At 38.3% G+C, this 15,767-nt stretch overlaps 1 protein-coding gene across 1 annotated transcript in view; it reads left to right on the forward strand.

Moving 5' to 3' along the window:
* Positions 1-15,064, forward strand: part of PREX1 (phosphatidylinositol-3,4,5-trisphosphate dependent Rac exchange factor 1) — a 115,665-nt gene extending 100,601 nt beyond the window's left edge. Inside the window, exons 30-40 of the mRNA XM_075167058.1 lie at positions 1,265-1,393; positions 2,106-2,147; positions 3,999-4,216; positions 5,297-5,396; positions 6,063-6,206; positions 6,858-6,972; positions 7,420-7,486; positions 8,253-8,440; positions 9,146-9,248; positions 9,801-9,868; positions 12,083-15,064. Of these exons, the coding sequence (XP_075023159.1) occupies positions 1,265-1,393; positions 2,106-2,147; positions 3,999-4,216; positions 5,297-5,396; positions 6,063-6,206; positions 6,858-6,972; positions 7,420-7,486; positions 8,253-8,440; positions 9,146-9,248; positions 9,801-9,868; positions 12,083-12,125 (1,217 nt within the window). The 3' untranslated portion in view covers positions 12,126-15,064. The remainder of the gene's footprint in view (positions 1-1,264; positions 1,394-2,105; positions 2,148-3,998; positions 4,217-5,296; positions 5,397-6,062; positions 6,207-6,857; positions 6,973-7,419; positions 7,487-8,252; positions 8,441-9,145; positions 9,249-9,800; positions 9,869-12,082) is intronic.
* Positions 15,065-15,767: the final 703 nt, after the last annotated feature.

Consider the following 15,767-nt stretch of genomic DNA (forward strand, 5'->3'; position numbering starts at 1 on the left):
TATTTTGAAAACTGATTCTCATAGAGAGCAAACAAATGATACCGTGTTTTCTTTTTCCTCAGGGAGCATGATGAGACTTTGGTCTTAATGGTTTTGGGTCCCAGGATGTGGTTTCTTCTCTCACTGAAATACACAGGACTTTATTTTCTGAACATTTCCTGCATTTCCTTTCCCACTTGAAATCTGAAATGTTTCCTACTATTCCTACTATACTTCAGGTGCTGTAGTCACGCTCCAACCTTTGACAAGCTCTAGTTTTAAGTTACGGTGGCAAACTCTAGAAGAGAGCTTTTTCTGCTTTTTTTTCCCCGACTCCAGAAATAACTCCTATGAAGTTCTGTTACATGAACTCATCTCTACAAACACATTCATATTTATGTAGAATATCTGTTAGTCTTTCCATGCACTGTTTGAATGAAGTGAAGAAATAACAGACACCCTGTCTTCACTTCCTTTATTTTATTTTGCTTAAACAGAGTCTCATTTATTAAAACTAGATTAATTACACTGAGAGAGTCTTTTAGTTAACTGAAGTTAACTGAAGATCCCACATTCATCACACTAAGGAACAGACAAGCCCTGCTTACATTCAGCTGGAATCCTGGACCAAAGTGTCTGTTTAATAGCTACCACAGACACCTTTCAGTGATGGATGTCAATTTGAATGCCATCCCGTTTCTGTTCATGAGCAGTTATTTGGCACAGTTTCTCTGTCTGCTTATGCATTTTATCACCAACAATGGGGTATTTGGCTTAGCTACATAGCTAAGTCATGGAGAATAAATCTTCTACTCTGTAATTAAATAATTAGCTTCCATCAGGTGAAAGAAAGCAGAATATTTCATAACTTCTCATCAGTATTATGGGATATGACAGCTGCAGCCAAAAAGTTGATTTGATTCTGCAGAGCCAGACACTCTAGATCGACCCAGTATAGCTGCCTGCACATTATTAAAGGCAGAGAAAACAGAAGGGAGTTCCGTGCTTTGTGAGTAGTGCCGAGCTCCTTTCACTGTGCATGTTACCCACGTACATAACTTTTAGTCCACAATCCTGAAAACAATGCTAGGAGACTACTGATCATGAGATTATAGGAATAGTCTTTTTTCCTTCTGTATTGGATCTATTTAAGAACCTTTTTCATTCACAGCTGTTGCTATTGATACTGTATCTCTGCTTTCATCTGTATACACGTTGTAACTCATAAGCCACTCTCAGCTATGTAGCATTTCCTTAATGGCGAATGAACTCCATTTTTTTCTAGAATTTAAACAGAAGGAAGAAACCACAGTTAGGTGCCGGAATAATATTCAAGCCAGTATTCAAGAAGATCCATGGAACCTTCCATTGCGCATCAAGAACCTTGTTGAAATCATACAAAAACATGTGGAAGGTCTGTAAGCAAGAAAAAGTTTGTTATCGGCTTCAGGGAGAAAAGGTCTTGATCTAATCAAGTCTAGCAGTTCATTTTATCATTTTTATCTCAATTTGTAATAAGGCTGTACTGAGCTCTAGAGACGAACAGGTAAAACAGGTTATTGTTTGCAGAGTCCCAGTGCTGTATGGTAAAATTTCACCTGTGCAGCAATTCCAAAGAACTTTCTCTCCCTTACGTTATTTCATCAGCCCATTCAGACAGAGTGATATTGGACTGATCTATTTCCCTGTGCTTTTTTTAACCCTTTTAGAAAACGGGGAGAGAGATGCTTGGTATATTCCAAAATGAAATGAATGCTAATCAGATACTACAACATCCTAAACCATTGCAGTCTGATTGAACTGGAACAGGAGCTGAATCTGATGTTCACAGTCCCGTGCAAAGCGCTGGACAGAAATCACCTCCTTAGGGATTCATCTACATGTGCAATTTGTTTCCAATAATTCATGGTAGTTAACAGAGCATTTAGCCTGTAAAACTCTTTGATTTACACCTTGTTTCTTTTTCAGTCATTAACATGTCTGTGTGAGTAAGGACTACTAGAGTAAATAGAAATGGCCACGCAGGGGCCAGGGATTGTGGGGAATGAGGAGACTGTTAACCAAATGCAATCAAATCTACCATGGTATCATGTTGACTAGAGCATTCCTTTTCTTCACTGTTTTAGATGGGAAGAATCAGCTGCTTTTGGCCTTGTTAAAATGCACAGGTAAGGAGTTTTGATTTGTTGCAAAACAACATCACATATACAGAAGTCCCTATGCATGTGCGTACATCAGAATGTTATGTTTTTCCTTAGCATTTAGGTTTTTCCCTGGCATTCTATGCTAACATTTCTCATGCTCTGCATCTAGGGCAACCTTTCCATGCATCTGACATCTGTTCTTCAGTTTACATTATTTCAGTTCACTGTAGGCTGCTTTGTGTTACCTAGCTGGTTGCTGATGTTTCACAAACACTGTTTTTCTTTTTACTATCTTCATTTTTTCCTTAGTACAATCCTCCTTCCCAGATGGCCTTTACTGTTTCCTGCTGTGGTGAGAACATGCAGCAAAAATGAGACCTATTGCACAACTTTCTGTGAGACCATGGACTCTGTCATCTTTCCAAACAGAGCAGGCGTGTTAGGAGTTAGGATTGTGTGTACTGAAATTATAGCCAGGAGCAGACTAAGAACCTAAATGTGCAGGCAGCACCTAAATACACCGTGGACATCGTTAATCTGTTACCATGCACAAAACATTGTGCTCGCAGATCAAGGGACAGGCCTTTCCCAGGAGTGAATGTGCAGTCTTTCTGTAATTGAAACACCTACTTGGTGTACTTTTGTTTGAAAATGAGGTGATCAATAACTGGAGTAGGCGGTCGTTATTTCACTGTGCCTGACTTGATTCTGAAGTCTTCACAGAATGAAGATGAGAGATTTGTATGGCTCTAAGTCACCTCTCAGCTCCTGCCAGGCCTGGTCCGTGAGTCTGTCCAAACCAGCCTGTGGCGTCAGTCTAGTGTCCATAAAAGCTGGTTTTACTGATAGCAGATAAAATGACTCCCTAAGTCTCTACCTGTGCCCCATCTCCTGCAGCGTTTCCATGAACATCCTCTGAAAAGAATGGAGGAGCAGATGGCGCTGAACTGGCTATGGCAGCTTTATGGCATCAGGGATTCCCTGGCCTTGAGGGGCAGTCCTAAGCTCTCTTCACCTTACTTCCAGCAGTACAGAGGTGTACTGCTAGAAGGATTGCTTGCCCTTAAGTTGAGAATATGGCCCAGGGCCTGGAGTGTATTAGTCGATCTATTGTGTTCAGTGCTTTATAAAAATAATCCAGAACTTCAAAGCCTCTGGGGGATGTCTTCAGCTTCTTTCTCTAGGGAACTCTGCCTTGACAATGAGAGACTGCTGTACTGCAGTGTCTGCTGGAGGAGCCCAGGGTGCCTGTGAAGTAGCTCGTCACTTATTCATGTGCCTCTTTGGCCGGCAATCCCCCTAAGTGTGATGAGGTTGAGTTGACCAGCATGTGGCTGCCTGGCAGGCGGACTGGAAGCAAAGTTAACACAGGGAAAATTCTCCCAGGAAACATAAACCAATTGGTACCGTATGGGCAGGCCCAGTTAATGCATTAAGCATATGGGAAGCCCACAAAATACAGATGGATGGAGGAAGATGAATCTCTAATAGCCCAGGAGAGAAGTAATGGCAGAGATCTGCTTTCAAGAATTCTCTTGCTTCTGTAAACATAAAAAGAAGGGAATCAGTCCAGATATGGCACTAAAGAGTTACAGCTCTTCCCCATTGGAAGAATGAGCATGCAGATGGCAGAGGTGGTAATAAACAGCCAAGTGGACTAGAAAATTTTCAAACTGCATGTACTCCAGCTATGCTGTCTTTATCTATACACCCAGGTCACACAGCAAGAAGAGGTTATCTGTTAAGTCTGTGCAAAGCTACAGCAGAAGCCAAACGTCATGCGCACACACACACACGCAAACTGCTTCTTTGGCAGTGAGATTAAAGACAAGTATACTCATGACTTCTTTATGCTTCTCTCCCCTTCTCTGGCAGATACTGAGCTACAGCTGAGACGTGATTCCATCTTCTGTCAGTCTCTTGTGGCTGCTATTTGCACCTTTTCAGAGCAGTTACTGGCTGCTCTCAATTATCGATACAACAACAATGGGGAATACGAAGAGAGCAGCAGAGACGCCAGCAGAAAATGGCTGGAACAGATAGCAGCCACTGGTGTTTTACTAAACTACCAGTCTCTTCTATCCCCCGCTGTGGTAAGATGAAGAGTTGTGGCACCCTTGGGCCTGCTCACACTTGCCTGTATGCTTCTCTGCCACTCACAGCACAGCCAGAGCCCTTCACACTAGCAGTGTGTTTAGACTCTCACTACAGCAACCTCTGCAGATTCCTGCTGCTGACAACCATGTCCCCATATTCCATATCCCATAAATTTCATCTCCTCACAAATACTGGACCCACTGTCACATTAGAACACTATAGGAATCTGTCTACCTTCATATTTGGACTAATGCTGCTGCATTTAGGGATGTTTTACTGCTCAGTTGTTGGTGACGCATGCGTGGCCTGCCATCTTCTGGTGAAAACACGCATTTCAACAAATAGGTGAAAAAGTTCTGAGTATTTTGAGTTCAGACAACATGAAAATCTAGGCTTTTCTTCATAGACTGGATACTTTTATAGAATAGATAGACTGCAGTCTCTCTCTCACTTCCGTGGTGCTGGTATTTGAGGCACCATGCCTAAGGAGGAGAGGAGCTGGTCTTGCATAGTTCATCTGCACCTAATGAACAGATAAGCCACAGCTACAGTAGATAAGCTACTGCAACTGTAAAAATGTTAAGAAAAAAGGAGCATAAAAAAGACAAGTAGCTCTGACACTATAAAGAAGCGACATTTTTTTGGACTTTGTAAACATTGTAGATTGAGCGTGGGTTTTTTTTTAAATACAATCCAAACTATATGCGTATGTAATACTATTTCCTCACATTGCATGGCATGTATGGACATTTATTTTGCAGTAATTGATAGGCTGTTCTTCACATTTGTAGATACAGAGTAAAGTTTGGAGAAAGAGATCCCTTCAAACTTCAGTCCTTAAACCTCTCTACTCTCTGTGAATCACATCCAATGACATCTAAGCAAAGGGTAGCTAAACTTGTATCACAAAGTTAAAGACCCATTAGTAATTACCTGGCTGGCATGGAGTTAATGGAAAGCTCCATTCTGCTCTAGGTCTCCTGAACCAAAGCATGCCCATAACAACTATACCTTCCTGTCATTGATCTCTTTCTGGCAGATTATAACCTGTTTATATCTGTTTCTTTGCTCTACAGAAGGAGGAGCGTACCATGCTGGAAGATATACAGGTCACTCTGACTGAACTGGACAAAGTTGCCTTCTATTTCAAGCAGCTGGATGAAAGTCTTGTAGCAAGTGAGTATTCTCTGTTTCTTTGAAGCTCTTTTTTTCTTGTTTGTTTTATAGGTTAATATTCTCCATGATTATAAATCTAACAGACCATGTCAGACCTGGAGAGCACTGAGCATTTTCTCAGAAGCACTGTGGCATTCCCTCAGCTTCCCTGCAAACACACAGCATAAAAAGCAGGACTGACATCGTGGGATGCTGGTGGCATGTTCTGTGATTTGTAACTATGGTCTGTGCCGGTGTACCTTACCTGTGTGATTTCGCACACAGGGAGATATGACAGATGATGAGCACTTCCTGACAGATGTTTGTCATTCACCGCATTACCTAAAGTAGGACTGTCCTTCCCCAGCTCTTCTGTATTCTGTGTCCCACCGTGCCAGATCTCTCTCCATGTTTACTGAGTATGAGATGCCATGAAACAAGATGGGATTTTAATTATTAACCATGTTTATTGTATTAGCATCAAACATCATGCTAGGTCATGCTAACTGTGTATCTTTTAAAGTATAATATTTCAGAGCCTGCATTCTCTCAATAAAGGCTCTCTCTTATTTGTCTAATGGTGGAGATGTGAAATGTCATTAGATAATCCAACCAACGCAGATAGCAATGGTTTCGCATTTCTCCTGCTGTGGTAAAGCAGCAAGTATTTTATCTTTATTTCTCCAGATACTCATGTCTTCTACCACATCGAAGGAAGTCGTCAGGCCTTGAAGGTTATCTTTTATCTTGACAGCTACTACTTCTCCAGACTGCCTTCTCGGTTTCAGAATGGGGGAAGCTTGAAACTGCACACGGTGCTCTTTACAAAAGGTGTCTATGAAAAGCTTTCTTGAGAAAAATAAGCTAACTGATGATGTTGAAAGATTCAAAATAAAGAATGACCATGAAGCTCTTAACATAATGCAGCTGAGAACTACAGATGTATTTAAGAAGCAGATGTTTCTATTCTAGGAAGACCTGGGGAGTGCTAGATTTTAGAATAAGACACAGTCATGAGAACAAGATATGCCTGTTTGGGGCTTTTTCATGCCTTCCTCTAAAGGCCAGAGAGACATTATATTGGATTACATGGACAGTCTGATCTAGTATGGTATCGGGAGATGTTCCCAGGCTACAGAGAAGTGTTTTTAAAGGCATACACCATGACAGAATCATCTGGGCTGGAAATTGACTTGATAAGCAAATATTCACACCAAAATACAATACAGGAAATTTCCTTCAAGGGGATATTAATGGGGAGTAATTGCTGTTTGATAGGACAGCTTTCTGTGAAGCTCACTTTTATGATACTACCACTATATTCCCATACTGGGAAATGCATTAAATTTATGCAGTAATAGAATCAGCCTTGACATGATCCAGCAGTCATTTGCTGAGCAGTGAGGTGATATAGAGATAAATAAATAAATGAATAAAAAGAAAACTAATAACATAGGTTTAGTAAAATGTTTTTTTCTTCAGCTCTGGAGAGTATGGAGGGGCAATCACAACCAGCTGGCTCATCTCTAGAAGAACTTCCACAGCAAATTAATGGTATTTCACTTGAAAAAGTGCAGCAATACTACCGTAAACTCAGGTATTTCATGCTTCTCCTTTGCCTTAAAAGACACTGAAAAGAGTGCTCCTTGCTGAGGACCTTAAAATTTAATGAAAAAGAGATTTCATTCCTGATGATTTCTTGTACAAATATGATTTTTGGAGATCCTCATTGTGTGGGAAACTTGTTAATTTTCTTCCCATAGTTAAGCTCGTTCTGAAGTAGTGCACTGACCAGGATGAAATTCCCATCTAATTTGACTTCAGAATTTTGTGCAGAGCTAAAATTACATAAAAAAGAGGATTTGGAATATTTTAGTACAGACTCTGTGAATTACTGCAATCAAAATGGTTCAATAAGAAAGCAGATCTTGAAGTACAAGAATTTTAGCACAGCTTTCTCAGATGTTTTATACAAGATAGTATACATATATGTGCTTGAAATGAGACACACCAACTAATGTAGTCCTTGCGGGCCTTTTTGCAGGACATTTTACCTAGAGAGATCAAACTTGCCCACTGATTCCAATACTACTGCAGTGAAGATTGATCAGGTATTGTTATTGTGTTTATTTCTACAATAAATTCTCTCATAGAAGTATTATTTCTACATCTCTAAAATCGCAGTCGTGGGATACCCATATGGCAGACCTGTACAAACCCAAACATCATTTAAAAAATGTTCCCTACCCTGAAGAAGTAATCTGAATTTCTCTGAAGCTTGGCTACAGTTCTTTTGTTTAGAAGAAAATGTGCAGAACTGGGGTAGACACAAAACCCTTAACTCAGGCATTAATCAGACTCCATATCACCCTTGACTGCCCCTGTTAAATACAATATCTGATGTTAGACAGAATGAATTAATTTTCATCTCCCACAGATGCATGAAAATGAACAAGCATTCAATTTGCAAGTTATGCTTTCTTGACAGTTATAGAAGAAAACAACAGGAAAATAGTACTTCCCAACATCTCATGTAAAGGCAGTCTGTCTAACTGGGGCAGGTGACATATGTGAATATATGCATGTAAGGCATTAAATACTACTGCAGGGAAGACAAAATCAGAGACTATCTTTGCAATTGTAATATACATTGTAAACAATCTATGTGATTTGTGATAATTGCAAAAAATTGTCCCAAGCCTAAGTAATTGTGGTTTTCCACTTCCAAAGTTCATGTATATTCTAAACAGTTGTTACTCTGTGGCAGTTACTCTTGTGTAGATTATTGTGCTTAGACGTAGGATAAAGAATTGTAAATGTCTTTATAACTGAAGGTGTAAGTATGCCACTGATGCATTTTTTTATTGCTTTGTTTAGCTTATTCGCCCCATTAATGCAATGGATGAGCTGTGCAGGCTGATGAAGTCTTTCATTAATACAAAACCAACCCAGTCAGGATATTCTAGCATTAACACATCAGGAGCTGGCCTGCTACCTATATCTTCTGAGCTCTGTTATCGACTTGGAGCCTGTCAGATTACTATGTGCGGCACTGGGATGCAGAGGTGAGATTTAAGAAACCTATGTGTTACTGGTGTGATGAGAACTTGTGTCCTTTCTAGAGATTTGAGCAATATATTTGATTCTGTTCGAAGCAGTAGAAAGGTACATTGTAAGGGAATATAATAAGGACCTAAATCTACTGCCATCTTTATTTTAGGGTAGATTGTGACTTCTAATACTTTTGTTAATAATTAGTATTGACACACAAACTTTTTTATGTTTCAGTGCATCAACCAATGCAACTGACTGAGTTTTCTCGTTGCATATAACTTTATGTCAATGTTGTCTTCAATCACACACTGAAAATGTAGGAAGTGGCTCAAAAATAGCTGTAGAATCTTGGTGTGTGCAAGCATTGATTCTAAACACACCACTGTTCTTCCAGTGTCTCAAAACCATTGAGTAAAGAAAACATTCATGTGTGAATAATTTTATATATATATACCTATGTATATAATGCAGAAGAGCAGTGAAACATAGCCTTGTAGTAATGATGCTGGAGACTCAAACAATTGCAGTATCTAGGTGTAACGAGACTGGAAATGCAGGACTGAGGTAATTTTATAGTTTTGTAAGTAAAAAACCTAAAAAAGTAAATATAAGAACACGAGCTAACAGAAGTCATACTTAACAGGTGTCCTGTACATACCTATTTATATATTTTTAAATATGATCTGTGATTTAGTATCTCTTGTTCCAATGTTCAGAAGTACATTGAGTGTGTCCCTGGAGCAAGCAGCCATACTGGCTCGAAGTCATGGACTTTTGCCCAAGTGTATCATGCAAGCTACAGACATCATGCGAAAGCAAGTAAGTATTTGGATGTGTGTCTGCTACATGCCACCGTTTTCATTCCAGTAACATCATTGTACAAACACCAATTTATTTCGATGTGGCATTGTATTTTGTGCACTACAAACCCATATAGCCAAATTTCTATTAATGTCTGAATAGCTACACGTATATTTGACAGGAACAAATTAACTTTTGCATGTATAGCCATTACAGCAATCAAAATATGTGCCTCAGTGTAGATTATTTAAAGTGTGTGCCTTGATGGTTAGAAATAGAGCTATCCAGTATATTTAAGACAATTTCTGTATACAAAAAAAAGTCTCAATCACAGTGTTAAATAGTAGAAATTCCCGAGTCCTAGACAGCAGTGCTTGTAAAGTGCTTTGGGACTAATTCCATCTTTTAAGTAAACACAGATGACTAATGTATCCACGCAATGGATTCCAAATCTTCTAAAAGTAGTTAATGGATTCTTAAATAGAAACCATACTCCCATTATAGTATTTTCCCCTAAGGATCAGATGCTTTATCGATACTGTCAGTACCATAAATTCTCTGCTTCCTTAGGGACCAAGGGTTGAAATCTCTGCCAAGAATCTGAAAGTGATGGACCAAATGCCACAGTGTGCACCTCGGTAGGTTATTATGTATTATGCATTTTATCTGAGTGCTGGTTTTATGTTTCTGTAACAATTGTGGAGCTCCTGTTATACCCAAAGATCTCCTTAGTAGTAACAGTGGAAAAAAGAAAAAATTCCTGCTCTTCTTTCTCGCTGTACTAAACTAAGTGCACTGCTGATTAATCAGCTTTGCTGCTTACGATTTGCAGATCATTAACTTCAAAGGTTTCTGCATTTTCTGAATAAAACATAACTGATCAGAGATAAGGGTCTTTTTTGGACTGTTGCTGTGAGTTGGCAAAGCTAGTGATTGACAGCCATCTGTGGAATGCTTAGAAAATAAAATTCCTGAATGGCAAATCTGACTGCAGATATGCAAAGATAATTCATAGGCTAATAATATTGTGTGCTTAGACAAGCTTGACTGTTTAGTTATGGCAGAGCAGGTTTAAGAGCAAGCACTTCAAGTCAGAGTAACCATACAGTAATGCAGCTCTAAGGAAGATCAGTTGCCCAGGGTTATATATGTTTTTATCTAGAAGACAACTTTGAAAAGCACTGTACATTTGTGAATCGTACTGCACCTAATGAGAGCTAGAGATGTTCATCATCTCTTTCTACAGGATAAGAATACCTTTATTTGTAAGAGGAGTGTCTCTCTCTGCTCAATTTCCTCCCATTTCATATATCAGAGAGAATATTCTTTGGTAAACTGTAACAGAGCATTTTCCCACAATGGTAGTAACAAATCACGATTTAAATGACGATATATACAGAACCAGTCTGTACAAATATCAGAGAAACTTCTGATTCTACTCTTGTTAATGGCATTGTTCACATGAAGGCAAAACAGTTCTGGCATGCAGGAATCAGCATCAGAAAAGATCCATAAAGTTTGCGCCATCCCTTCAGACAGAGCGAGTGTATTTGCTAGTGCTGGAGTCCTTCAAAGAATATATTAGTTCAGTGTCAAGAAGATTTCCTTAAAACACTGATACCTTATTCACCCATTAAGACTTCTGAGTTAGTCTAAACAACTAGTCCCTGCCTTCCCCCCACTCCACCTGCTCCTCAAAATGTTTATAGGAGATTATTTTAAACTTTAGAGACTGTGATGATGCTTACTATAACAGTCCGGCCTTGGTTTATTTTCTCAGAGACCTTAAAAAGAACAATATTTTGCATTTAGAACCTTATCCTTCTTTTGGATTGTAATTGCTATTTCAAAAAGGAATAAAATAATAGTCTGTGGTGGCCCCTGTACCATGTCCCCAGTGTCATCAGTGTTTTAGCACCATGGTTATTTTGCCTTATTAATGGCTGTACATTACTTTGGTTCCATTTTTATGACCATAACAGCATGCTATGTTCAAAAAGAAACAGCTTTACAAACAAATCATAAGATGAGGCATTTCTCTTCTTTCATATACACTCTAAATCACAATGACAAATTCCAGGACTATTTACTTAGATTGTTTCAGGGCAATAAAGCTCAGATACATGTGTTCCTACTGGGTTCCATCATCATAATGTGAAATAAAACTGAGCAAAGTTAAAAGGAGATCTGGTGAATTAATGTTAATTCTCAGGATTATATTTCCTAGCATTGAGGTTTGTCAAACTCTGTAGTAGCAGTCTTGAAAGAGAAGTTATAAAAGACTTGAGTTTATTCAAATGTAAAGTAGAAAAAGCCAAGAAAAAGCTACCACAAACAGTCATATATGAATGACAGTCAAGGTGCGCGTAGGCTTAACCACTGGTCTCAATTTGCTAATCATGTGGTTCAAAAAATTTCTCTGAAAACATGATTACTTATTTTAAAGTTTGTTCAACCATATCAACAAGCAAATATGTTCTTTTATCTTTTTGGTATCCCAATCTGTGTGAGAGGTGAACTCTTTTGTCAGGAAAAATGCTGAACTGGCTTTAAAACAAAAGAAATGAGAGAAGGGACTGTTGAAGACCCAAATTGGGCCAAAGTTAAAAGGGAGTGATGGAAAGTCTCAAATAGTATTTAAACAATGATTGTAAATACTTTAGTTAATAAATCACTAGTGGCACTTCTAAATTTGCAATTATTAAAATTAAAAATAGTGGTATTCTTGGTAGCGAATTATCTCTAAAGCTTGCAGAATGATAAAGGAGAAGTTGACTTTCATATACTATGCCAGTGACTTTATGTTATCATCCTTATGATATTTAATACTGTACTCGTCATCTGCCTTAAAGACTCTATAGGTTGTGCCAGCCACCTACAGATGGGGATTTATAGAAGTGAGAGAGGCACCTACATTGCAGCATCCTTAAAGCATTCAACTATGAGCAGCCCTGTCTGAGGACCCATGCTAACTGACACTGGTGGTGCTGAATCAAGAGAGGAAGAGATGCTGCTCTGGTTTAGTAGGAGATGAACCTGCTGGACCCAGGCACCAAGAATCTGCCTTTGAACTCCTGCAGCACCTGCAGGGATTCTTGCATTGCTTTGACTTCTGGAAGAAATTCTTGAAACAAACACCATAGAGCTAAGATGGATGTTACTGCCATTTGCTAGATGCCTGGAAAAGTGACAATTATATTTCAAGAAAGCGCAGTTTTACTAATGACTTGTTTGTACTGCCACCTAGAAGTTGTGGACTTCAAGAGACGGTTAAGAACATCCAAAATGACGCATTTCTCTCTCCCTGTATTGCATCTGGCATCCATTTAATTGCCAGCATAATTTTGATCAGCGTCCTTGAGCAGTAGCTTCATAAACACCACTTTTTTGTGAACTGACCTGCACTTTTGAACAACGAATAGCACAATCTAAGGTTTATTCAAATATGAACATAAAGAATTTCTTCTGGAATAATTTTCCACTTCAGCCCAGTGAGAACCAATCTCTCTATGCTGCAGAGTATACATTCCATAATACTTCTTAACATTACTTCATTTTACTTAGCTTTCAGGTTTTTGATTAACTCTTTTTACTAATGCCCTATTATGTACTCTGGAAATACAGTACTATTTAAGAGAAGAGGTTGGGAGTGAAGGATTTTAAAGGAAACTTTACAAAGGAAAAATACAGTCTTATAATCTGATTATTTGAACAGATGTAGTTTTTAAAACAGGTCAGAAGAACTATACTTATTTATGTGGAGTGGAATATGTGTTTTCGATCATGTTATTATATATACAAGATTTAAATAAAAATTATATTGTTTAAAGTGGGACCAATATGCTGGCAATTACACAGCTACTCCCAGTTTACTGAAAAGAAATCTACATTATTTAAAATCTTTCAATATTTAAGTAGTCTTTAATACAGTTATTAAGATGTATTAGGGATGCTTTTAAGTTAAAAGAAAAAAGGAATCATGTATATAATGTACTTTATTTTTTTTCTTGTTTGAAAAATTGTTCTCCATTCTGTCAGTATTATCCTAAGCACAGTAATTTTTTCCAAATTACTGGCTGAAACTAATTGAAACATGTAAGCAGTCTCAGGACAGAAATAGTGTTCTTTTGGAGTGAGTGCCTTAATATGACCATCCATCCCTAACGAATTTCAATTGTAGCAGGTGTCAGTAGAAGGGTGTATAGGAAACTTACCATTCCCCTGTTTCTCCACGGCCTTGTTTGAAACAGCTCATAGTTAGGAGATCCAGGAGCGCTTTGCAGTGATGTATATTCTAGAAAATAAAGGTTTGGGGGTTTTATTTGTGACGTTGTTCGTTTTTTAGCTGGCTTAATTTTATTTTAGTAACATCCAAACCAACTCAAAAACTAAAATTAGACTTTTTCCATTTGGATATGAAGGTTTCTTAAATTTTTTAATCTACACTTCGCAACACAAAATGGCTTATGACAAGTTTGGGCATGCAGATTGTTCTGAACCTTGTTTCTTAATTTTTTAATTTTTTTTTTCTTCACTCACAGGCTGAAATAATTTTGGGGAAGCAACGTGTTTTGTTTAATCTCTTACTTTTTACTGTTTCCTCTGACCTACAGCAACCTGTTGCAGGGAACTAGGACAACCCATCAATCGCCAGCTGTCGGTTACAGGGGTTTGTTACTGAGTATCCATGTTGTACTGCAGCCAGATGAGCAGATCATTATTTCAATGCACTTTTTGTTAATTTTGGAAGAGTTATTCTCACCATTTGCTGTTTGAAGAAGAAATGGATGTTTCTTTACTGAATCCTCAACTTAAAATGTACTTAGTATTATAAGAACTGTAGGAACACCCAAAAATAAAAAGAACACATAGGCCAAGATCCTCGCTTTGTCTGCATCAGCTCTGTTCAGTGGAACTGCAGCAATTTACACAGCCTGGTGAGGATCCTGGCCCACGCTTATGCAGTCATTGTAAACATTAAAGATGCATAGAAGAGTATCTAAGGGCATTTACACTGTGCACTGTTTTACATTGAAATGTACATGTTATTCTCATTGAAAATGTGATAGAAGTTTTTATTATTAAAAGTTGGTTTATATTATAAGGAAAGAAGGTATGATCTTATTTTTCTGTTATACCCTTTAGTTCCTCAGCTCTAAGCTCTGTTGAACAGTTTAAGTTCTGATATTTGTATGGAGCAATGAGGAGTCGGAAGTTTAAACTAAGGGAAAAGTTGTTTTTGATACCAGCTCAAACTGGCAAGTGTAGAGCTAAACTCTTCCTGTTTGTGCAGTGTTGGCTACAGATGTGGTTTTACTGCAGACTTCCTATTAAAGTAGAAAAGAAAAACTGTTTTGATGCTGTAAAATTGCAAGGTTTGAATCCAGTGCTGGAAAAAACCAGTTCATGTGGAAAATAAGAGGGCAAAGAACAAGCCAACCTGCAAGTAAAGAGAGTAGATTAGGTCTGCAGAATTTCCATGGCTAAAAGCAAAGTAAGAATCAGGCCTACCAGAACCGAGCAAGTGCAGATTTCATAGATCTGGAGCATCTGATACACTGGAAGTGTGGAAAATACGGAAAACACAGTCAAGATGGAGAAAATGGAAACTACCAGCATGATGATGAGGTGTGTAAGCAGCTGGTAAAGGAAAGAAGGCAACACTGAAAAGAAAGTGGGGGTTGGGTGGCAGCTGCAAGTGGAATTTCTTATGTATCAGTCTTGTAACTAAATTTGCTTAGCATTTTCATTAATGGCTGAAGCACAGATACTACGAGGCTGGGGTTGATGTTAAGTTGGGAGGCACTAATCCAGAGAAGGATCAGGGTACACACAAAAAAAAACACAACCCTGGAAGACTTTGAACACTGAAGGGGATGAAATGAATGGGATGAAATTTTATACTACAAATATTAGCTTATGCACTTGAAGATTAAACAAAGTATTTTGCTATATTTCTTGTTAATTGGTTACAGAGTTTGTCACAAGATGACTCAGATGCAGTTTGATAGAATCATGAAAGCTCAGCCTGCTCTAGGAGACAAATTTCCGGTTGGGATGGAGAAGTATTCAAGCCACTGTGCAGAGGCCAAATAATTAAGTGAAATTGCAGTAGCTAGATTCTGAGGAAAGATACTAAAATGGTATCAGTAAAGTGGATGCAATTCTGCAAGATAAGACCAGGAGAGTTTGATTTATTTAGCCTAAGACACAAGTATAACTGATGTCTTTGTAAGAAGATAATAGTGAGAAAGGTAAAGACAGTTCAATCTGAACATAAATACAGCCACAAGGAGAAAAAGGAGGACAAGCAATCAGGGATAAATATTGGCTGAAAATTGTTCTGGACCCTAGAAACCTTTTTTCCCCAATCAGGCTCTGACAAAAAAGAAATAACTTTTACAAAGGAGCTTCATAGTGTTAATTTGGGAATATTCTGAGCACTAATTACTTCATGGTTCTAAAGTGATTTGAAGATATAAAACACTAAGTCCTAACTACCAGAATTTCAAAGTAAAAATAATTTTAAACACTCCT

The sequence above is a fragment of the Calonectris borealis genome, chromosome 17, assembly GCF_964195595.1.
Source record: "Calonectris borealis chromosome 17, bCalBor7.hap1.2, whole genome shotgun sequence".
Classification (NCBI taxonomy): Eukaryota; Metazoa; Chordata; class Aves; order Procellariiformes; family Procellariidae; genus Calonectris; species Calonectris borealis.